The 25219-nt window shown below is 39.0% G+C and overlaps 1 protein-coding gene across 15 annotated transcripts in view; it reads left to right on the plus strand.

Moving 5' to 3' along the window:
* Positions 1–25219, plus strand: part of MEF2C (myocyte enhancer factor 2C) — a 170547-nt gene that overhangs the window by 92385 nt on the left and 52943 nt on the right. For all 15 annotated transcript variants that reach the window (XM_080677642.1, XM_080677635.1, XM_080677645.1 and 12 more), the window contains one exon: positions 3276–3479. In XM_080677642.1, coding sequence (XP_080533768.1) covers positions 3276–3479 — 204 coding nt within the window. The remainder of the gene's footprint in view (positions 1–3275; positions 3480–25219) is intronic.

Below are 25219 nucleotides of genomic sequence, written 5' to 3' on the forward strand. Positions count from 1 at the left end.
ATGTGGAGCAGTTAAGATTTTGAAGGTATTTTCTTAAATGTTTCAGTATAGTCATCATCATTTCAATTTGCAGTTTTGATGAAAAGAAACCACATGCACCAACTCTGTTGGCATTATCCAGCAGCCTGCTTGGTTATACAAAAGTTGAGGAGCACCTAAAAGTAAATACAAATAGTGGCTTTAATGATATTTCTGTGCTGAAATGTACTTTGATGGTGAGTGTTGTAACGTGCTAAATTCTGAGGTTTCAGTACAACAGAAACCATACTGTATTGAGACATTCCACCTACAGTTTGTGGTCATGAAAGTCTGATTAAAAGTGGTTTTAGATATATGAAAGTATTTTGGGTCAGTGCCTTCTATATTGAACCTACTCTGTAGCCTATTTCACTGAACAAAATACCAATGTGCAGGTATATTTGCATAACTAAATTGCATCTAAAAGAAATATTAGAAGACATTTTGTACAAATCAATGATTAATGATTATGCTTTTTATTCATTCCAAAATGACTGTCTTTATTTAGCTCATCCTTAATACTGATTATGGCTCATCTGAATGAACCAGAATAAAACATTTTCTAAATTAATATGATAACCAAATATTAAAATAAAATGCTAGCTATATTTTGTTAGAAGCACTTTAGTAAGACAATCAATAAAATAGAAGGTGCAACATTGGCAATTACTACAATGAAAAAATGTCTAAATTGAAATGTAACTAACATATCCCAGTACATATTGACTAACTATGTGGGCTGGTAAATACCCAAATGCTGTATTTTGCAAAGAGTGGCCAATGGGGATTCTATAGTTCACTTTGTCATTCTATAAGGAACAATAAGATTCTCAAATAGCCTTAATCAGTAGACTCTTCAAGCTACCAAGACCGATATATTTTGTAAGTTCTTTTCTCTGTAAGTCAGCTCAGAAAGGAATAGGAACTAAGATTTTTTTGAGCTTCCAATTTAAGCACAATGCTTGATACTGTACATACGTTATTTTATGTAATCCTCACAGAAATCCTGAGTAGGTGTTCTTTTCATTTTACAGATGAAAAATCAAACTCAAAGAAGTTAAGTGAATTTCTTATGACTAGTAAATAGCAGATTCAGCCTACAAATTCAGGGCCCCATGTTCTTCCCTTTCTGCCATGCTGCCTTCAATACAAATATGATAAAACAATATAATAATTTTAAGCATAGATTTATCTTTTTAAAGTGCTAAGAAGTTCATGGGGAAAGCTATCACAGAATTTTATATAGCATACATCAATTGGATATTTATAAAAACTTCACATAATTATTTTTCCTGCTTAGTTTTGTTGTACTAGACATCTACCATGTGCCCATCTGTGTCTGCTGTTCTGGGGATACAGCAGTGAGCAAAATAGAAATGCTACAGGTTCTTATAGAGCACTGCAGTGGAAGAGACAGACATTAAACAAATGATCACACAAAAAATACTTACTATAAAATATAATAAGTGCTACTGAGGAAACATAAAGGATGATGGGTAAACAATAAGTATTAACCAAAGTGTAGAGGAATGAGGAGATGGGGGGTGGGAGGGGGCAGGTTGTCTGTCTGCTAGTCCACAGTTCCTCTCAACACATTTATTTAGGTGTGTGGGATGGCAGGAGGGGCGGGGATTCGGAGCTCAGCTGAGGTTTCTGGTTTGGGTGACTGAGTTTATGTTGAGATGGGGAATCCAGGAAGGAGAGCAGATGCGAGGGTGAAGATAATGAGTTTGCACTCTGGGGGTTTTGAGATTCCTAGGACATTCAGATACACTTAGGACTGGAGGACATCCATTGGGTTTCTAAAGATGAAGAGAAAGCGAAGGAGTGAGAATCTAGATACAGGAATTACACACAAAGAGTTAGTAGATAAAACTAAGCTGACTTCTGCTAGATGAGTTGTATAGCAAGGTAAGGAACAAAAGCAAATACTAGCCGCCTTTGAAAACAATAATTAATTCAATTTAGTCACCATTACCCAGCATATATGTCTCAAAAAATTTAGTTCTGAAGAATGGTAGTAAGTGCTCCTCGAAAATAAATAAATAAGCAAAGAAACAAACATCTTGTAGGTTTGGGAGGCAGGTTAAAGTTTAAAAGGTTTCTCGGCCTTTAATAAACCCATGTGCCTCATTTCCCAAATGTATTGGGCCACTGAACTTTTTCTATTTAGGACTATTTTATGGAAATGATATTCGACAGAAGACCTGCTGGGAAACACCGGGTCGTGTAAGGGCTTATAGTTAAGAATGTTCATGGTTTGGGGTAGGCAGACTGGAGTTTAATCAAGAGAGGACTGAAATTGGGAATCGTGAAATATATGTTTGCATTCGGCAGCATTGGCAGGTAGGAAGTATTGGAAGCTAGAGACGGAGCCGTTGCGGAGGCCTGTCAGGAGGAAGGCAGTGCGGAGAGGAGGTTTTGAAGATTGCAATGAATTGAGGACGGAATGATTCCAGACAGGGAGACCATCTCGGGCAGGAAGCTGATAAGGACCCGAATGATAGAGCCGCCTGGGAAATAGACAAGAAAGTGTGAACCTGAGAAACATTTTGAGGGAAGGAATTATGGGACTTGGAAATAGATTAGATTAAAAGAAGGAAAAGGCAAAGATAACAGTACAGTTTCTGGCCTGGGAGAGGAAGAAAGACACACAGAAGAATGAAACCAAAACCCTAATGGTGTGATGGCTGAAGTCCTTCTCGGTTCCCTGCCGGATTTCTAGAAAACAGAACACAACACGGTCTGAAAGCACAGTCAGTCACATCCCTTCCCGTGCTTTCGATTAAGTGGCATGAGACTACACAATTTTAAGAATTTTTGAACATAGATATAAAATGCTACGTTCATCATGCCATGTCCAGTTTTCAAGTGGCCAAAAAAAAAAAAAAAAAAAAAGAAGAGTCCCAAACTTAATTATAAGGGAAGGATGTCATCCATGCTGAAATTAATTTCTTTTCAAATCTTACATTGTTCAAAGAAACCATGAACTGTATTCTGGTCACCTTCATTAAAATTCCCTACATTAAATCTGGCATTTACAGTTTCACATTCAGCAGCCAGCTAGAAATCACACATTTTCAAATCCGGAGCAAAAATTAGTTTTAGATTTATTTGCTTCCTTTCCAAATGTGTTAGTGCCCCCAGGGCTCTGACAACAGCACGCTTTGTTTTACAAAGAAAAAAAGTACTGTTTAAAAAAAAAAAAGCACGATTTCTTTTTTCTTTACAAAAACTGCCTGCTTTCATTTTCCCAGGTGACATTTACAAAGAGGAAATTCGGGCTGATGAAGAAGGCGTATGAGCTGAGTGTGCTGTGTGACTGTGAGATCGCGCTGATCATCTTCAACAGCACCAACAAGCTGTTCCAGTACGCCAGCACCGACATGGACAAGGTGCTGCTCAAGTACACGGAGTACAACGAGCCGCACGAGAGCCGGACAAACTCAGACATCGTGGAGGTGAGAGCGCGTGCGCGGTTGCAGAGCTCCAAACTTCAGAGGCAGAGACATGACTTGTTTGGCCCCCCTTTTCCTCCCCACCACCCCCCCCCCCGACACACACACACACACACACACACACAAACACAAGTACACAACCTTCCTTTTCCTATGATTTCATATTCCCACTGGTGCACCCAGGGTTATCACCCCAACTAATACTCCACCCTTTCTTCCCCTCTCAAATTTCAAGTTAGAATGACATGCTGAGAGGGACCACGTGAATCTGGTCCTTGCTAGAAATCAGGCAGCGGTATCCAGTTATTGGCCTCATCCTCCGTGAGTCGTCATTGTCCACTGCTAAGTCAGGTCAGCAGGTTGGGAACGGTGGCCAGGGGGCGGCTCACCCATATTTTGGATGACTTTTCATCATTTCTTTTAAGTATAGACTACTTTCCCAGCATAGTAAAGGACAGGAGACAGCTGATGGATGTTGCTCTCTCGCATTGTTTCTTTCTCTCTCATCCCTTCCTCTCTCTAAAATCAATAAAAACATATTTTAATAAATAAATCTCAAAAAAGTTTTATATTTGTTAACGTAAGTAACATTGCCATACAATTTTAAGTGTTCTTGCATGTTTCCTATTTTAATGCTATTGCCTCACAGTACCCTTGATAAGCAGTGAACAGTAAACCAAAAAGGAAGAGATATAGGGACCATCCTCATCTGTTTATTTTTCTTAACTAACTGTCTATTCTTGGTTGCCTAGCTTGTGACTGTTTTCTCAGAACTAAGAGAAAATTAATAAATGGTTCAAAAGTATGTAGTCAGGGTCAGTTTGCCAGAGTTCAAGTCATTCTTGCTAGTGCTTAGACTGGTTCCATATTATGAAAAAATCCAGTACTAACCCTGATCAAATTAATCTGCCTCTCACATAGGTCTTCACTTTATTTGTTATAACTGTCTAAGATTATTTGCTTTTATTGTGAAATTTTGTAAAAGTATTGTACTGATCAATTTGTTAAAGTTTTTGCCTAATAATACAAGCAAATAATTTCAGAGAAACAAAAGTGAGTGATAACTAGGCCTAATGTGGTATATGTTTAAAATACTTTCAGATTTGCATTATTGCAAATCGTTTTTGTTTTTCATTGACTGATAATTTTCATTGTGTGTTTGCTTCAATCTTAAAATTTAAGATCATTTATAAGACTTATGTACTGTGTATTTCAGATAGTATTTTATTCGTGAGTGCATTTAATGTGAAAATATATAAAGAAACATGAATATGAACAGCACTAGTCAGTTGTCAAGTCTCATAGGTGCTTTCGTGTGTGTGTGTGTGTGTGTGTGTGTGTGTGTGTGTGTGTGTGTCTCGATCTGTCTGTCGGTCTATGCCTGCTCATACACATTTAACATAAGCTCCAAACACAAAACAACTCTATACTCAAAACTTCATCTCATTTCCAAAATCATTACAACAAACATTTCAGTGCAACAAAAGAATTTGATTTGAAATTTGTCATTAGACTTGAACTGTTCCAGTCCTTAACATGATGTGAAATGTGGAAGAACTGTATTAAACTAGTCAAAAATGTGTCGACTTTTAAAATTTACGATCTTAAAGGAGTTTAAAATCTAGAAAACTCATCTGCTGAGGGGTTTGCTCAACAATATCCTATGTGACTTTAAGACAACTAAAACTTCACCCACTGTGTAGACTTTCATAATCTTGGGCAGATGAGTGGCTGAGCCAGACTTCTCTGCAGGCCGTGAGGAGAACACTGGGTGGAAAGTCAGAGGGCTTGCATTTGAACCTTTGTCTTGCACAGTCTTACTATGTGACAAGTTAGCTACTTCTCTGGCTGAATATCTGCTCAGATACAATATATAAATATGCCAGATTTCATAAATGTGTTAAATTTTTAATTCACTGGGTAAAAAAAAAACAAAACAGTTATTATAGTAAAAGCATTTCCTTTGAAGAAAGTCCATTTTATTTAACTCTGTGACTGGATATTTACCCCAAATGCTCGTTTGTGAGGCTGTTGAAATTCAATAGGGATTCTGATGGTATTAAGGAACTGCCCCCTTCGTGTCTTCCAGCTGCCTAGCCCCGCTCCTGGTTCTCTTACCTGCCTTCCACCCTCATCTAAAATATAAAGGCATTGAATTGAAAGTCCTTCACAACATAATTCTTTAAAAAGTGATATTTTTCTCATCTAAAATATAAAGGCATGGAATTGAAAGTCCTTCACAACGTAATTCTTTAAAAAGTTATATTTTTAAAAGAGAGTAAAGAAACAGCCCTATTATCTTACAGTGAATATATTAAAGCTCTGAATCTCTCCAAAAGACACTAGGGGGTTCCTAGACTAAATCTGAAGATTCCATGGCTTGATTCTTTGGATGAAATAACAGTTAAGTCTAACACATGTACATCTGTCCTGCTCAGCTACATGAATCACACGTTCTTCACCTACTTGCCTTTTCCACACTGTAGCAATAACAGATGATGGAGAAAGTAGAGTGGGGTGCCATAAACTCAAGACAATGTACATCACCTCCACGTAGAGTCTTTTTCAAAGTGTGGTTCATTGAAACCAGAATCTCACCTGAGATTCTTGGTGGAGAAGAGGGGGTCTCAGTAGGAATCTGCATTTATAACACGTTTTTCAACAATTCTTATACACAGTAAGTTTGAACACCTCTATAGCACTAGAGGTAAGTTGTGTTGAAAGCCAAAGAACCTGTGATACATCAAGGACTTGAGGAATCTGCTTTTAGAATGGAGCTAGCATGAAGTGGAGAGTTAAGGTACTACTCCTGGGTAAAATTTTAAATCCTATTTATTTTAATTTAATAGAATACATTTAACTGAGTAAATTTAATGAGGAACATAATATGTTTCATGAAGGGTCATTAGTTTTATATTTCCCATTTGGACCATTACCTCTCTCCCTTAAACCTCTGAAAACAGTTTACTCACAAGAAAAAGGGATTGGCGGGGAGAGAGAAATAATACGATTTCCGGCATTTAGAATGAAATATAAATTTCTGGGCCATACCAGAGTAGTGTTGCAGGGTCACAGGAAATTGTACATGGGTGGGTGTTGAAAAAGATTCCTTCTTATAGCAAAAAAGCTCTGCGTAATTATCATGTCTCTGCTTGATAATTAGCACTGCCGTTACAATGGCACAAAGACTTACAAAGACTTAACAGACAGACTGAGTTTTTTTTATTATCGTATTATAATGCAGCTTGCATATCTGCTCAGATACAATATATAAATATGCCAGATTTCATAAATGTGTTAAATTTTTAATCCACTGGGTAAAAGAAAACACAAACCAGTTATTGTAGTAAAAGCATTTCCTTGGAAGAAAGTCCATTTTATTTAACTCTGTGACTGGATATTTACCCCAAATGCTCGTTTGTGAGGCTGTTGAAATTCAATAGAGATTTTGATGGTATTAAGGAACTGCCCCCTTCATGTCTTCCAGCTGCCTAGCCCCCCTTCTGGTTCTCTTACCTGCCTTCCCACCCTCCCAGCTGATGTTGGGCTCGATGCCTGGAAGAAGGTGTGATGCTAAGCACTCCAGGATGAGCTGAAGAGTGCAGGTCCCACAGGACATGCTTCCAGGACACTTCACTTAACAACAATTTAGCAAACACCAGCAAAAGGCAGGCATTCTTGTCAAGGATATAAAACATATATAAAAATCAGCTTAGGAATAAGTAGAGGGCAAAGGAGCAATAACCTCATTCAAATAGTACAAGCTACTGAAAGGAAGGCTTAAGCAAAACAATTTATCAAAACTTTTATTCAAACAGGTCAGGTCATCCTTGGAGTCCCAGAAGTCCCAGACAGGGACATATCCAGCACATGTTTTCGACCCACCTCTCAGGGGCTCAGTGATTGTGAGCTGCTTATCTAGTCTGGCCAGGAGTTGAGTGACTAAGTGTGGAAGGGAAGTAAATCATGAGGTCCTTGCTACTCTCAGGAAATCAAAAAGGCAGGTGTAACTCTGGTAGAAGGAACCTTTGATTCACAACTATCTCGGTAGAGAATTACTAGCTTTTTAAAAAAATCCTCACCCGAAGATATATTTTTATTGATTTTAGAGAGGAAGAGAGAGAGAGAGAGAGAGAGAGAGAGAGAGAGAGAGAGAGAGAAAGAGAGAGAGAGAGAAACATTGATGTGGGAGAGAAACATCTATCAACTGCCTCCCATTCTCATCCAGACCAAGATCAAACCCGAAATCTCGGTATGTGCCCTGACTGGGAATCAAACCTGAAACCTTTTGGTATATACAACAATGGTCCAACTAATTGAGCCCCTGGCCAGGGCATGGTGCTCTTTTTTGTTTTTGGGGTGTTTTGTTTTTTTTAATGCAAGAATATTCAAGAAGAGTGTAGAGTTGGAGGAGAGATTAAGAGATGATATTTACATGAAACTTTATTTTCTGTCACCTGAATCCTATTTGAACTTAAAGAATCCTATTTACATGAAAACAGTTGTTCCAGCAAAAATTTTTCTTACTTAGTAAAAATTAAGGCCTGAATTGGAATAGGCAAGGCCTTAAAATAGCTTATAAACTTCATTGTTTCACAATGCTACTGGAGGTTATCAGTAAGCTAACTACATAGTTTGATTTTTGTTGAAAAGCAAATGCAGCAAATTGTGGAATTGGATTTTTTTTAACAAACTCTATATTACAAAATTTGGGAATAGGTGTAAAATATGTAAATGTACTAGTATCTGTTTAACTTGAGTTTTCATATATAAAATTATGCTTATGCATGCTTTGTGGTTGGATATAACACGCTTTTCTTAAAGAAAAGGCACATTGGCTTATTTGATCATTTGTTGAATTTTCATTCTTCCATGCATTCACTCACTGAACAAGGATTGGCTGAATTCCTACCACGTGCTATGTGCCAGGGAATGCCTGGAGATGTAGACATAAACACAAAACACAGCTCTTCAAGGACTCTTTGTCCTTAAGATTGCTCACAAGGCCAGGCAGGGTCTGGCCCCTGTGTTTCTCTTCCCCTCCAGCCTCACCTTTTGCTGTTCTCCTGCAGACAACTCCTCCTCTCACCCCCATCCCATACTTAAGCCACCTAAACATGTTTATATCCCTCTACTTCTCTAAACCCTATTTGTTTTGTCTTCATCTTTCCTTACTAGGCCTTTCTTGGCTTTTCTCTGTCATCTGGTCAGGTCAGGTCCCAGTTTATACTTTTAGATAGCTGTCCTTCAACTACCCTCCAACTTGTGTAGGTCCTTTTCCTACACTGCAGTCATAAGCTGTTCTATTTTCCCCATCAAACACTAATGAAGCTGCTACCCAATTGCCTATTTCATACTAGATTTTAAACTCCTCGAAGTCAGGGACTGTGCACATTTTGCTTACCATCCTATCTCCAGGGCTTAATGTGAGGCCTAGAAAGTGTTAGGCCCTCAGAATATAATTGGAAAATAAACAGAGGGAAACAGATAATAGGATCTACCCAAATGATGATCATATGGCACAAGGTTACTCATTTAAAATATGAAAAATGTTTTATAGTGCCAATGAAACAGTTCATGAAAATTTGATAAATTTTATCACAGCACTATCAAAAAACTAAAATAATCCAGATCTGTACTATCTGATATAGAAGCCACTAACCACATGTGGCTATTCACATTTAAACGAATTAAAAGGAGATAAAATACCTAATTCAGTTTCTCATTTGCACCAGCCACATTTCAAGTGCTCAATAGCCCCATGTGGCTGGTGACTGCTGAGTGGGACCGGATGTAGAATGCATGGATCGTCACAGAAAGTTCTGTGGGACAGCACTGGTCTTGATGGAAATGTGAAAAGGGATGCATTTAAAGTAAGTGTGTTCTCCAGTTAACAGCAAGATTAATTCTTCAATTTAAAATTTGAAGAGTGCATTCCACAGATGAGGAGCTGTGCAGAATCCAGAGCATAAGCGTTCCCTTTGATAGACACCAATTTGGAACTAAACACTCACTGTAAAAGTAAGAGCACCTTTTACCCTTAAACCAATAACCACAGAGTCAATCAGTAAACTTACTGCCTGGTCAGAAAACCCTTACAAGTCATCCAGGCTGACAGGGAGCGCTAACCACGTACACTAGGTAATGCGTGCTGTTTTTTTAAATGAAGCGTGGGAACAGAAAGATGGTAGGTCTTTCATGTTACTATTTTAAATTCACTTGAAGTGATGTGGGCCAGACTTAATTTTATAATTAGTAAATTGATTTTTTTCAAAAAAAAAACCCCAGCTTTTTCTTTATAAAGGAACTTAGAAAAATAATATCTCAAGAAATCCTTAAAATCCTTCTTTGGTTACCATGCAATATAATTAAAATAGTTCTTATTGTGAGTAGCTAAGTAACACTGCCCTACCCTCTAATAAAGAAAGTAGGTAATTGTTTTTCAATAGTTAGTATTGAAAAATGAAAAAAAGGATTAGTATATTCCATAAAGATTTAAACCTTCAGTGTTGAGACTACCCAGAAAAAAGAGGAAAAAGTGATTTTGTAAGAAAAGGTTTTGCATATTTCTTCTAAATTATAATGCTCATTTTTGTTTACATATATTTAAAAGCCTTTTACTAATAACTATAAATCATATTTATATTTCATCCTCTAAGTTTAAAAGAAATGGGTCTAAAAATGTATTTATATTTCTCATAACTACCACAATGTTTTTTTTATATATCAAATTTTTATATATCAGATTGAAAGACCCATTTTTTTAAATAATGATTTTGCTTCATTTGCATATGCTTTGTAAACATGAAAAGCTGCTTCACATCTCATTTATTTTTTAAAAAAATCATTGTGAAACAAATACAGTGCATGTTAGATTTCTTAAGTTATATGTACAAAGCAATAAAACTGAATTTTCTCCATCTCTGTTATTGCACCACTATAATAGTTTATAGGCATTAGTCTCAACACAGAGTCAGCAGAAAATTATTTAATAAAGTAGGAGCCAAAAAGACAATAGGTTTTAAAATACAGCTTTTTTTGTTAGTAATGTAACTTCCTTATAATTATTAATCATCACCCTTTTATCATTGTTATTATTTTACACAAACTTTCTTAACTGGAGCAAACCAAAGTCCTCCTGTTCTTTCCCCCCCCCCCTCAATATCTGAAAGTGAAAGGGGGAGAATAGGTATCCTGGATCATAATCATCCATTTTTAACGATATTTCCAGATTCCGCGGCATGTGGAACTTGATGTTGGACAGCATGTTTGAACCAAAGGTTGCATTCTAGCCACTGACAGCACCTAAGTAACAGTTACATTGTTGGGCTTTAAAAGGCACAAATAGGATATCAAGGAGTAGGACATCCTTATTTCCTCAGGAATTACTGAATATATCTATGTGAAACATTCCAAAGTGAAGTCTTAGGAATATTCCAAAGTCCTGCCTAGACTTGGAATTAAAGATGATGAGTCTTTTAATCAAAGGATGTTTATTATTTCAATTATCTCACTGCGTTTTTAAAACATTATTATTATAAATACATTTCCCTTCTCTGAAGGACATGTTGATGTTTTACTTATCTCTGTTAACTCCAACTGCCAGCTCAATATATGGAACATTGTAGAAATTCAATAAATATTTTCTATAACATACATATACACACATATATGTATGTATACTTATATGTGTACTGATACATATACATATACATACATATGTAAAAAAAACAACTCACTGATGATCATTATTAAAATTTACTGTATTTTCTTTGTTGAAGTCAGATATGTTCTAATATTAATAAAAGTGAGAATATTTCAAGGGAACCAGCAATGAAGAGAGGTTGTTGCTGTGTAAGAAATAAAACAACAATATTCGCAGGAGACTACATAGAAATATTGTTTGTAGTCCCAGTGGAAAGTAAAAACTTTCGAACCAGCATTCATTGGTTGATTCCTGGGGTGGAAAGAAGCAACTTTGGCCAGGATCTGACAAGAGTGGTCCGTGTGTCTCATATGAACGTCTCTGGGCCAGTCTGAACCCCTGGGGTCTCTGGCTGAACGGCTGATTCTGACCAGTGGGTCTGGGGCAGAGCCCATAAGTCTGTTTCTGACCGGCTCCCAGATGATGCTGAAGATGCTAGTCTGTGAACCAAACTTGAGTAGCAAGGATCTACTAATAGACTTCCCTTCCCACACATCTGTTTTCTCCAGCATGGAGTTCCAAAGTACATTCTTGAACGTATCTTTTTTTGTTGCTTTACTGAGGGTTAGAATCATACCATCAAATAGATTTAAAAAAACAACTGGCCTTTGATGAAACGAATTCGTGAAAGCAGGTATGTGAGGTTGGGGGAAGTGCACTGTAAAAAGCCTGCCATTGCTCCAGGAAGTGAGTCACTTGGTCGTGAGCACCACGTCTCCTGGTCCCCTCCCGTGAATGCCCATCAGTTGGTAGTGGCTGCATGGAGCACCTGGTGAAGATTTGGAGACCAGACTCCGAGGGCAAGTGGTAGGTGATTGGTTAGGGGAGTGTGCCAGGGCTGTGGAGAATAGTGGCAGCTATGTTTTCCTCGCTATCCTCAGCCAAAGTATTTCATCGGACATTCTGGGAAAAGACTTCAGACTCTGTCATGAACGGGACTGTAATTAGGCAAATGCTGCATATGTATACGACAGATTGGGTGGGTAGATTATATTATTGGAAATATATCTCATTTTACTGAGAGCTACTTGGCATATTATCCAGTCATGTCTCAACGGCATTTAGTGTAGTCTTGGTTACCCTGAAATTTAGCATTTGATGGAAGTTCTGAATAAGGGAAAAAAAAAATCCCTGTCAATTATTTCTAAAGGTCATAGAGTTAATGACTAGCTGGGAGGTTAATTAGAATCTGAAAGCCTCTTCATATCAATTAAATCTCTTATCTTTATGTTTTAGTAAATAAACTCAGTAACTACTTAGAGTTACTGTTTTAGGATAAGAAACACTATAAACAGTAAACTGTACAATGGGTATTTGGGCTTTTATCTGACATCTAAGAAAACACGGTTACCAAAAAAACTGATATATGGATTAATAATAGTAATTTTATTTCAGAATTTCTGAATTAGATACTTTATTTTTCAAAATAGTATGCAAATTACTCCTTAGTCATAAACAAATGCCATCACTGTGACCTTGAGAATACCATTTCAGAGAGAAAAACTAAGGTCAGCGTTACCCTGAGAATGAGCTACTAATAATCTAAAGTCCGCTCCGGTTTCTGTTCCTTTTTAGTTCCAAGGTTACTGTGCACATTGTAAATAAGTGATATATTGAATGCCTGTGGCCTGAAAATTACAAACCCAGTCTTTATGTCATGCATATTCTCTTTGGATAATATAACCAACTTTCACATGAAAGGATACAGATCTGTTCTGATAAGTAAGGTAGCCATTAGCTACATGATGCAGCCATTAAAAATTGGAATTAACTGAAATTAAATAAAACTAAAAGGTCCATTCCTTGGTCTCACTGGCCACATTTCAAGCGCTCGATTGGTCAGGACAGGTATAGAAATGTTCTTGACCCCAGAAGCCTCGTGTGGGGCAGCATTTGACTTAAGGGGTAAAAGTGGCGAATCTAGTGCTCTTGCTCACTGCGAGACTAGCGCGATGAATACAACCTAAAAGGCACGTAAGAAGATGCTTGCAGCCATGTCATCCTTCGCTCCTCTAGCAGGCACCTATTGCATGCCCACTGCGTGTCAGGCCATGGACACACTGTCAGGAAAGCTGCCACTCCGTCAGGGTTTACTCCCAGGAACAGGCTCGTTGTTAAACGTGATTTTGTGGAGCGAGATGAGAAGATGGAGAGAACACTGAAGGTGGAGTTACCCTGAGGAAAAAGGAAAGACGGAGGCAGGGGCAGGCAAGAAGAGGCATGGGGAAGCAGACACAACTTGATCATTTCTGGACTTTCCCAAGGAGAGGAAGAGAGCATGCACGCACAGATTTTCTGTGACTTACCCTAAGTAGGCATGCGAGGAATGTTATCTTCAGCTAGGTCTCAGAACTGGGTTCTCCTGATGTGTGGGCTTCTGAATTAAGTTCATGTGGGGGGAAAGCCGCAGAATGATTTTAATTCCGCTGGGTTTTAAAGCCGCTAGATTTCAATTTCATTTTTACCTTCAAAATTATTGAGTTTGCTAAAGAATTTTGTTGAAGCATTCATTATCGTGAGAGTCCACCTTGTGGATTTTCTGTTGAGGAAGTAGAACCTTAAAAGCCCCACAAATTGGGAGAGAAATTAAATTCTAGTTCTAGCAGCACCGCACACTAGAACTGGGGCAAGTTATTCAGCCTTCTGGGCCGCAGGCTTCTCCTCTGAGTCAGTGTTGTCCCCCCTGACCCTGCCTTCCTCACAGGGATGCCGTGATTATTACAGGCTATAAAAGAGGCCAGAACCCATTGTAAACTGTACGCTGTATCAGGTGCTTTTACTTCCGACATTAAGGGGAAAGTTCAGGCAATAAAAGCTCCAAAAGAGAGAGGAGCAGCAATTTCTTAATTTGGGAGTAATCATATAAACATTTCGTATTAGTAAGTATTTGTTTAATACATAAACATAGTGTTCTTATATAAATAACTACTACATGTTATATCCATAAGAAGACCTAAAGGCCAGTGGGCTGATTTTCTTTTCCATAAGCATTTATGTATGCGAGGTTATATTTATATTTCATCCCTTAAGTTATGTATGCGAGGTATTATGCTGAGTGCATGGGAAATGCCACAGAGATTACGGCACATCCACTGCCCTCCAGGGCCAACGGGCCAGGGTGGACAAAACACACACAGGATTTGTTCTGTCACTCAGCAGAAATTGATGAACACAAAGACCATGTGCCAAACAGTGTGCTAGTTCCGGTGATGCATCCATGACTGTCCGATCCAACAGCCTGAACCACAGTGGGACAGAGTACAGTGGGACAAGGCGGGTGAAAGGAATTACAGCTCTGAGTACCTGAAAACATCTCATTGTGGATTATATTTGGAAGCATACCTTTGAATGATAAGTAGAGTAAGTTGATCACTAAGCCAATCTGCAAGTCATTTGTTCCACTGAAAGTAAAAGTGATAAAAGTAATGATATATGGACATATAAATGCATATATATATATGTACACATGCATATAAATGTATGTGTAAACCTTTATGTGTAATATATATGCAGCAGCCTTTATTTTGATTTCCCATTGGCATTGAATTTTTAATATATGGTTCTGTAAACGTGATTATAATTTTTAGAGAAATTTATAGAATACGAATGTTAGAAAAAGGCAGTGCCTTTAGGTTTGATAAAAGGTTCTCTCTTGCTGAGAATGGAAACCTTAAGGTTACATCCCACATCCTTGGTTTAACTTTACAGAAGAGGTTTTTGCCACCCCCTCCCCTAAATCCTAAGACATGATACATCTGGCTGAGAGGCTGGAAAATTGTTACATGGCTGTGTAACAGTCTTATAACCTAATCATTGTACAACTTTTCTCCCAGTTTAATCATGGGAGAATGTTCTTTGTTTTTGTAGTCACTGTTTCACATAGTAACAGCTTGTTGCATTTTGGTCTGGTTGCCAGAGGGTAGGTTTATTTTTAAAACCCTGAACTCTGAATTTTTCTTTATTTTTCCAAGATTGAAAGCAGCTGAAATGCCTGGAGTTACAGGTTGAAGGCTGCTTTACAATATGTGACGGGAAGCTTCCTTCCCTCCTCGTGTGTGTGTGCGTGTGCGTGTGTGTGTGTGTGTGTGTGTGTGTGTGTGTGTGTGTGTGTTTAAATTTTTTTCCTAACAAATGTCTTCTAACTGGTAGTTGTCTAAAAATAGAAAACTGCCTAACTAAAAATAGCCTGGCTCTCAGTCGTGCCAAGGAAAATGGAGAGGAATAGGCGTGGAATAGAAGGCTGAGTAATCCAGTTCTATTCATTCAGAGAAACCTTTGAGAATGTGGGAGATGATAAAGTGCCCTCAAAAAACCACAGGCCTGACTCTCTCTTCAGACTTCTAGGTGCCAATAAACATTTTTGCCCCAGGATACATTTTTTTTTCTCATAGGTTGTAAACATTTTCTGAAAGACAGGGCTTTGTTTCACAGAAGCTGACAAACTGCCATAACTAACTTTCCTAAGGTCTTAAAAATTCATAATTGTAAGATATTTTAAACGAGTATCTTAAATGAAAGTTTTGTAAAATAATGTACATCGTGTAATAATTAAGAGGAAACTTATAATAAGAACTGCTTACTGCTTGCAATTAAACTCAAAACTTTAAAGAGTTTTTGCAGAAAGAAAATGATTCCTGTGAGTCACTGCAGCTAGAGAGAGCAGCTGACTTACTTTAGTTTATTTAGCTCCCTTGGATATAAAATTCTCTTGTTAAGAATATATTCTTACCAATATTTAGTCTCTTCCTTACAATTACAATTTTCATGCAACCAGGATTTTCACCTTTAATTTTTTAAATGGAGTCAGAACTACTTTGAAGAATTACATTTCGAGAGTAGGATGGTTTTCGGTTTAAAGAAATCGAATTCTGAGTAAGCCATAAAAAACAAAAACATAGGCTGGTTTTGCAATGGTAGTGCTTGCTTTTTTTTTTCCATTTTGTTTTGCTTAAGTAATCTGAATAACCAGGTCAAACATAGCAACAGGGTGTGGAAATGTCAGCACAGTTCATGGGGTTACACGGGTTTGAGCATTGTTACATCCAGTTCCTGTAATGCTGCTGGTGATAAGACTCTTGAGACAAAGGAGGATAATTGATGGAAAGAGACTTAAATCATTGCTAGAAGAATCAAGGTCCTTGTATCTGTGTACATCGACTCTTCTGGTCTCCTTCCGTCTTGTGAAGCATTTTGTCGTCTTGCATGGGGGCCCCCTACTGCTCTTTGTAATGGATGCAGACCACAAGTGATTCCTTCATGTGGCATACAGGGTGTAATTGTGCCTGTGTGGTGTATTAGTAATTACCAAGCTGAATTCCCATATTGTATCTTTACTGCAGGCATGGAAAAATAGGACATACAGCCCTGCATGGCCGTTTTCAACCTAGATAGTGAGCCACTGAGAGCGACATTCCAGAGACAAAGCCTTTTATATGCACACATTTTGAACAGAATTTTCACTGTTGAGTCATTTATGCAGGATAAATTCAGCCTGGAAAATAATTATCTTTGATATATTCATTTCTAACTCTTCAGCAAAACTTTTGTAACATGGAAAATATTTGCTATTTTTAATTGCTAAAAATATTTTAATATTGCTAGATATACAGTGATATGAGAGCTGAAATAACTGTGATTGAGTTATATGAAGAGAATAGTGCACGAATTACTACTTAAACCGATTATAAACATTAACTGTTATCATTGTTTTAGTGGCATTTTTACCTTAGATGGTGATATTTTTATATATAAATTATTGATCTTGGCTCAAGCATTGTTAAACTTCACAAAGAGCTGACAACAGATTTTTGTTACAGTAAACAGATATAAATTAATAATTAATTTCTTTGCTATAAAATTTACATCCATCCTTTATGTATTATGTAGCTGCTATTGATTTGACTACCTCCTAATCATTAGGGATTTTAAATGTCTACAGTATTATTTATCTGTAATTGGAGCCAAAATAATGCAACTTGGTTGGTTTAAACCAGAGAAAGTGTTTATTTTATGCACCCAAAGTTTATAATGACATTTAAGAAGTATTAAATACAGGGTGGAGCAAAAGTAGGTTTATAGTTGTTCATATGGAATATAACACAAAAATTAATAAATAATAATGTAAGAATAAACTCTGTTTCACGAGCTTTCAACTATAATCCTACTTTTGCCCCACCCTATATGATAGCAAAGAAGTTGATATGGCCATTTCTTTAGAGATATCAAATGACATTAGACTTATTTTGTGAATTAATTAAAGCATTGCTAGATTTTAATTTCATTTTTACCTTCCAATTTAAAAGTGTCCTTCCACTATGTACACTTCAGAAATCCACTTTTATCTGTAGACTAGAGGCCCGGTGTATGAAATTCATGCACAGGGGTGTGTGTCCCTCAGCCCAGCTTGCACCCTCTCCAATCTGGGACCCCTTGAGGGATGTCCGACTGCCCGTTTAGGCCCGATCCTACCGGGATCGGGCCTAAACGGGCAGTCGGACATCCATCTCACAATCCAGGACTGCTGGCTCCCAACTGCTCGCCTAGCTGCCTTCCTGATTGCCCCTAACCGCTCCTGCCTGCCAGCCTGATCACCCCCTAACCACTCCCATGCCAGCCAGATTGATGCCTAACTGCTCCCCTGCCAGCCTGTTTGCCCCTAATTGCCCTCCCCTGCAGGCCTGGTCCCCCCCAACTGCTCTCCCCTGCAGGCCTGGTCCCTCCCAACTGCTCTCCCCTGCAGGCCTGGGTACCCCCAACTGCCCTTCCCTGGAGGCCGGGTCGCCCCCAACTTCCCTCCTCTGCAGGCCTGGTCACCCCTAACTGCCCTCCCCTGCAGGCCTGGTCCCTCCCAACTACCCTCCCCTGCTGGCCTGATTGCCCACAACTGCCCTCCCTTGCAGGCCTGGTCCCTCCCAACTGCTCTCCCCTGCAGGCCTGGGTACCCCCAACTGCCCTTCCCTGGAGGCCGGGTCGCCCCCAACTTCCCTCCTCTGCAGGCCTGGTCACCCCTAACTGCCCTCCCCTGCAGGCCTGGTCCCTCCCAACTACCCTCCCCTGCTGGCCTGATTGCCCACAACTGCCCTCCCTTGCAGGCCTGGTCCCTCCCAACTGCCCTCCCCTGCTGGCCATCTTGTGGCAGCCATCTTGTGTCCACATGGGGGCAGCCATCTTGTGTGTTGGAGTGATGGTCAATTTGCATATTACTCTTTTATTAGATAGGATAGAGGCCTGGTGCACAGGTGGAAGCCAACTGGTTTGCCCTGAAGGGTGTCCCGGATCAGGGTAGGGGTTCCCTTGGGGCATGGGGTGGCCTGGGCGAGAGGCCTGTGGTGGTTTGCAGGCCAGCCATGCCTCCTGGTGACCCAAGTGGAGGCCCTAGTATCTGGGATTTATTTATCTTCTATAATTGAAACTTTGTACCCTTGCGTGGAGACCTGGGCTGGCCAGGGTGTGCGGAAAGTTTGGCTTCTCCATTGCCGGGGCAACCCAAGCCTCCTATTTGCTCCGTGGCCACAGCCATCTTGGTTGGGTTAATTTGCATACTCACTCCTGATTGGCTGGTGGGCGTGGCTTGTGAGTGTAGCGGAGTGATGGTTAATTTGCATATTACTCTTCTATTAGATAGGATATTCTTAGTCAAGCAATAATGATTAGATTCCAAGGATGTACCGAACTTTATCAGATATCCTTCTGGAAGATATGGTCTGTGCCCTCACAAAACTTACAGTGTAGGTAAGGTAGAAAATACACAAGTGGATCAACTGCATGAAACAACAGGCACTGGGAGATATTTGTGGAGACAGCACCAACGTAGTGTTTGGGAGCATCAGTTCTGCAGCTAGAATGCCTGAGTTCTTGCCCTATCTCCACCACTTACTAGTTGTATGTCCCCAGGCAAGTAACTTAGGTTCTCTGAGTCTTCCTGGTTTGTAAATGGGAGTTAATGATCAGACCTCACACAGAGTTATTATGAGAAGTAAATGAGTGAACATCTGTAAAATGTTTGGAACAGAGTCTGTCGCATAGTAAAGTTTATGGTGATGGACGACGACAATGATGATAACACCTTGTAATCAAGTAATAACTGCTAGGAACTAGCCTATTTAAAAGTCAGGAAAGGTAGCCATGAGGGGTAGTCACTTTTAGGCTCAACCAAGTCAAGTTTGAAAGATGGATGTAAATTGAAGAAGAAGAGATGAACAAATCTTTCAAAGGGCCAATTATGCAGAGATCCACAAGAAGAAATCAGTAAGGGCATGAAAAATCTGAGCTTGATGTGCATAGAACGTTCAAATACGAGAGACTCTGTAAGGAAGATGGCAAGGTGAGTGGGGAAGAGGACTCAGGTAAATCAGGTGCTCTCATCGTTTGGTGTGGAATTAGATGCAATGGAGGAGCTGTTGGAAAGATGCTGTCTGGTCTCAAGCACTAAAAGAGCATAGTGACAACCAATTCTTGAGGAAGATTCTACTGGAAAATGTAACTCTCTCTAGACCAGTGGTTCTCAACCTTTCTAATGCCGTGACCCTTTAATACAGTTTTTAAAAAACACAGATAAAAAAAATAAAAATAAAAAACACAGATATTTACATTTCGATTCATTAACAGTAGCAAAATTACAGTTATGAAGTAGCAACGAAAATAATTTTATGGTTGGGGGTCCCCACAACATGAGGAACTGTATTAAAGGGTTGCAGCATTAGAAAGGTTGAGAACCACTGCTCTAGACAGAACAATGTATTGTTAAAAAGGGAAGTGCCAAAAGATTTTAATTTTGATAAGTAACATATGTAGGTGTGTATGCTGAGAAAATGTCTGAAACCTTTCATTATACTTATATATTTAAGCCACTTATAAGCATTTATGACTATAATATAAAACAAGTTGTTTTTGAAATATGCAGATAATTTCAATTTGCATTGAAAGTAGACACATTCATTTCTCTAATGACTATTTGTTGGGTTTTTTTGTTTGTTTTTTAATATATTTTATTGATTTTTTACAGAGGAAGGGAGAGGGAGAGAGAGTTAGAAACATCGATGAGAGAGAAACATCAATCAGCTGCCTTCTGCACACCCCCTACTGGGGATGTGCCCGCAACCAAGGTACATGCCCTTGACCGGAATCGAACATGGGACCCTTGAGTCCACAGGCCGATGCTCTATCCACTGAGCCAAACCAGTTAGGGCTCTAAGGACTATTTGTCATGCATAGTGTTAAAGGAGCAAAAGACAGAGCCCTCAGGAGGTGTACTTAACCTATGTAAGCTTCTCTAAATTGGAGAAGAAATCAAAATCTATAAATTTAAGTTTCTAATGAAGCATGTGCACTTTCAATGACCACATACACAGGTCAGGAATCTGGATACAATACTGCCACATATAAAAACTGCCTGTACACATTCACATCCATAATCTAAAAGCCCCATCTTTAATTGTAAGACAGTGTGATGTAAGAGTTTAGAGCTTAGATGTAGGAGTTTCACAAGTTTTATACAAACCTGGTTTCTACCACCTTCCTAAATTCTGTGCTCTTTGGCAAGTTTCTAAACCACCAAATTTCAGCTTCCTCAGCAGTCAAATAGGAGTAATAAATCTCACTTTGGGTCTTTTTGTAAGAGTTAATTTACATAATGTATGCATACATCCATTAGCATATTTGGGGCACATGATGCTCATAAACGTGTTATTTCTTTCCTGCTACTCCTTCCTGAATGTATAAATTTTGGTGACATTTTAACTTTTTTACTCTTTCATACACAAACATGCACACACACACACCTTAGACATTGAAATCTTCAGTATATGTTGTGATTACATTCAAACAGGATGTCACATTTTGTAAATTGTTACATGTAATACACATATAACTATTTCTTGTGTAATAAAGTTATCAACTTCTTTGGAGATACCATCTTCACTATACATATATTAAAGCTAAGGAAAGCATAGAGAAAGGTGAACCCTGGTAGATAGAGTTAGGATATGATTTATTCCTTGGTGTTCCCTTTGAACCACTGTATCCAGGGAAGAGCAGTTAGACAATTTGTGAAAGAAGGGTTTAGGGAAAGGGAGGCAGGGAGGAGGGGGAGGTTGATTGAGATTTTAAGGCAATGAAAGTAATTAGCAAAACTAAGACAAGAGTGTCTTTATACTGCCAGTTTCTTTCCTGATGCAGATAACAATAATAATAATCTATACTAATAAAAGGGTAATATGCTAATTAGACTGGATAGACTGGACGTCCTTCCAGACATCCTTCTGGACAAAGCCGCAGCAGCTGCAAGGGCGGGCAGTGGCAGCAGCAGCGGGGTGATGGGGGCGGCGCCTTCCCCTGATCGGCCTGGTCGCCTCCCACAGAGGAGAGCAGGCCTAAGCCGTCAGTAGGACATCTCCTGAGGGCTCCCAGACTGTGAGAGGGGGCAGGCCGGGCTGAGGAACCCAGCCCTCCAGTGCACAAATTTTTGTGCACTGGGCCTCTAGTAATAATAATAATAATAATAATAATAATAATAATAATTGATTTCATAAAAATACTAGCCAGCCAACAGTGCTTAGTGTCACGATATTGTTAACAATAAAATACATCTACCTGCCATTGCTTCTAACTTGTATCTTTGCCTCGGCTCCCTCCGCATTTTGATGGCAGTAACGATACGTGCTCTTGGAAGTGAGCCAAGCACGCTCTAACACACTCTAACATATTTCACATTTGGCTTAGTGCCAAGCGAACAGGTGTTTTAAATATTCCAGTCGCATACCCACAATGTATACTGCTACTGGGGAAAGGATGTCATTTCTGAACTACTGATGTCTGCTTAACACTCTGTGCTGAACCACACCTCTTTTGCACTCTGAAGATTTAGCAAGGAGGGGTTGTGATTTGAGAAAAGACAACCATCAGTGTCCTACTTTTACTGAAAGGAAGTGCAACAAATTTAAAGCTCTGAACTCTGCACCTGATGTCTGGCTACTGAGATCAAAGTACTTGCTGATCAACGTTAGAAGGCATAGGGAAACCCTTTCAACAATTGAGTTCCTACAGATATAAGAGATTTTATTTATATTAGAGACAAAAGTAATAAATAATACGATAGCAAGTTTTTTGTTATACTGTATTATTATAATTAGGGGAAGAAGTCTGTTTTCCATTAGAAACCATCATTCAGTTTGCAGACATACTACAATAAAACAACCTAACTTTTCTGGGGTCTAAATTACAAAATTGAAATATTTCCTTCTGGAGGGGAAAAAAAAGATAAAAATAGCTATGCAGAAATACATCTACCCAGAAACAATTCTGAAGATCCTTTCAAAATCCTTAACTTCATGCACTCACCCCTACACAATATAGACACATACACATGCAGTTAATGTTATACTGCCAGTTTCCAGGAGATGAACTTGTATATACGTATACCTGCCATCTCACTGTGCAGAAGTTCCTGTGTCAGATCAAGAACACTTTCATTGATTTCTATCTGCCTCTTTGGCTTCAGCATTAAAGCAATGTAATAAAGCAGGGGAAGGGGTCGGGGAGGTTTCTAACTTCTCCCAGCCACCTGCTTTAACTCCATCCTTCATCTTCCTATAGACCGGATTCCTCTGACCATTAGTCAATAGTGTGCATTACCTCATGGAAACAGACTTTGAATCATGTTTGGCTTCCTCTTTTAATGCTACTGTTTCCCCTCATCTTTTAACCGTGGTCTTTAAAAAGAGTGGGATTCTATTCAGAATGCTGGTGATGGCTCTTTGAGGCATTTGAAAACTATTAGGTGGTTACTATGTGGTTAATATTATTTATTCAACAGAAAACTGACTTTAAACCTGTGTAAAAAGCCAAGTATCATAATTGTAAACTTCTCTGAAATGTTACACAACTTTGTTTAATTTCAGTTTTCAAATAATCCAGTTTCCCATCTGAGAGACTGGTGTTCTGGCCCGGCTGGGGAAACCTCCAGAGAAAATAGGGCAGCTCAGCCCTGCGGAAGCCGAGTCGGTGGCTGTGGGTGGCATTTCTCTGCTGAGTCAGGTCTGTGCCAGGCCTGCCCCAAGCTTTTACTAACAGTGCGGATTTTGGTGCAGAATCCCAAAGTTTGCGGTTCTTGAAGCTCTCCTGCAGTTTCCCTCTTTTCCTTGGAACTTTGGGAAATTTTCACCTAAGGAGATCACATTTGCTATATCTTCCTCCTAACTGTTGAAAAAAATTGGGGACTTTTATAGACTTTTTTACTTTTCCTCCCATCCAGGCTATAAAATAACAAGGTGTTATTGGTATTATTCTGAAAATAAACAACAAAAAAAAGGGACGAGCTTGTGTACCCATGATTTAAAAGAATTTTTAAAGTGCAGACAAGATTTCTCCATGATTCCATAGCTTTGCCCAGAAAGTAGTTTCTCCATAGAAGCATGCATTTCTCTCTTTTCCCCAACTTACCCCCTGCTCCCCAACAAAAAATATAATCTCATAGTTATGAGCCTTGGCATCCCTTATCTACTCAAGCAAATTGAAGGACTGAGCAGTTATCTTCTGAATCTAAAGAATATAGGCACTGAAATACATAAAGCAAAGTTTTTTTCTTAGTAACAGAGACATATTCTTGCTAGTACTATTTTAATAATTACAACAAACCTACGCATCATTTTACCCAGATAGATACAGACTAAACACTATTGCGAAGAATGCCTTTCCTAGTCTTAAAAATGTAGAAGTCGAAAAAATTAAGCAACCTTGCTTTGTCTTAGGTTTTCAACAACCTATGCTTCCCTGAACTAGGTAGCCACAACCTAAATGTTTTTGAGGGGGTCTCCCCTTCTATTCAGTAGATATTATAATAAAATAATAGGAAAAACATTGTAGTTAAGATTGTTCACCAGAAAATGAATTCTATTGCAAATATATCCCTTTGTGGAGGAGAAAAATAAGATTTTTCAAACATTTCACCAATTTTAGCTGTGTGTAAGTGTTCAAAGAAAGCATTGGCATAATATAGAGGATCTTATAACTGGATGAAACTGCAGAGGCAGAACAGTGAAATAGCTCAGCGAGGAGAATCTGGAGTTTGTATATGAGTTCATTAACTTGGTTCTGCCACGCACTACCTTTGTGGACTTCAGCCACTGCCTGCACCACCTGCACCTCTTTTTCTTCATCTGTAGAATGGCAATCATAGTGGCAGGGTGATGGTGAGAACTTAAAATAAAGCTCCATACAGAGCTGCCGGCTCAGTCCCTGGCACATAGTAAATGCTCAATAAGTGGTAGGTGTTATTGCTGAGGCACAGATTCAATTAAGGAGAAAATTAATATTTTGATAGTGTGTGGAGGCTGGTTTAATTTCCTCTTCATGCCACAAAGAGGAAATGTTGTTTTTATAACTACCTAATGAGTAATATGGAAGAAATTATTGTGCAAAATGAAAAAAATCTAAGTTCACCACTGCACTAACATAATCACCGAGAATTCATAAGTTATGGAAATTGAAATACCAAACTTAAAAATCAGGTTGCAATACATTTCCAGTGATAATGCCAGAAATTATTAAAACCTTCATGACCACAAAAACAGGCAGCTACTGCCACAGCAGCCAGGAGCCCAAGGCCACAGACACTCCCCAGGGAAGGCTGTGTGGGGCCAGAGGACGGAGCAGGCTGTAGGCCGGCAGCCACCACTTGGCCTCACCCAGTCAGTGGGTGCTGAGCCACTTGCTGGGATGAGTATCAGGATGAGCAAAGTAGCTGACGGCTTGTGATAGAGCTTTATATTAGAAAGGTGAGAGGCCAAGTTACATACCAAGGGATCACATGATGTGCTCACACGATTCCTTTTTCCCTCTCTCTTTCACACCACCAACCTCTCTCACTCACTTGTTCTCATTTCTCCCCTCCTCTAATCCTCCCAATATCTATCTAACATCTACCTACCTACCATTTGTTAAACCTCTCTCTCGATTTCTCTCATTCTTGTCATTCCTTTTCTTAAACATTTACTCTCCATACTTTTTTTCATTTTTCATTTCTTAATGCTCTCTCTAGCTT

This window comes from Plecotus auritus (genome assembly GCF_963455305.1).
Source record: "Plecotus auritus genome assembly, chromosome: 7".
NCBI lineage: Eukaryota > Metazoa > Chordata > Mammalia > Chiroptera > Vespertilionidae > Plecotus > Plecotus auritus.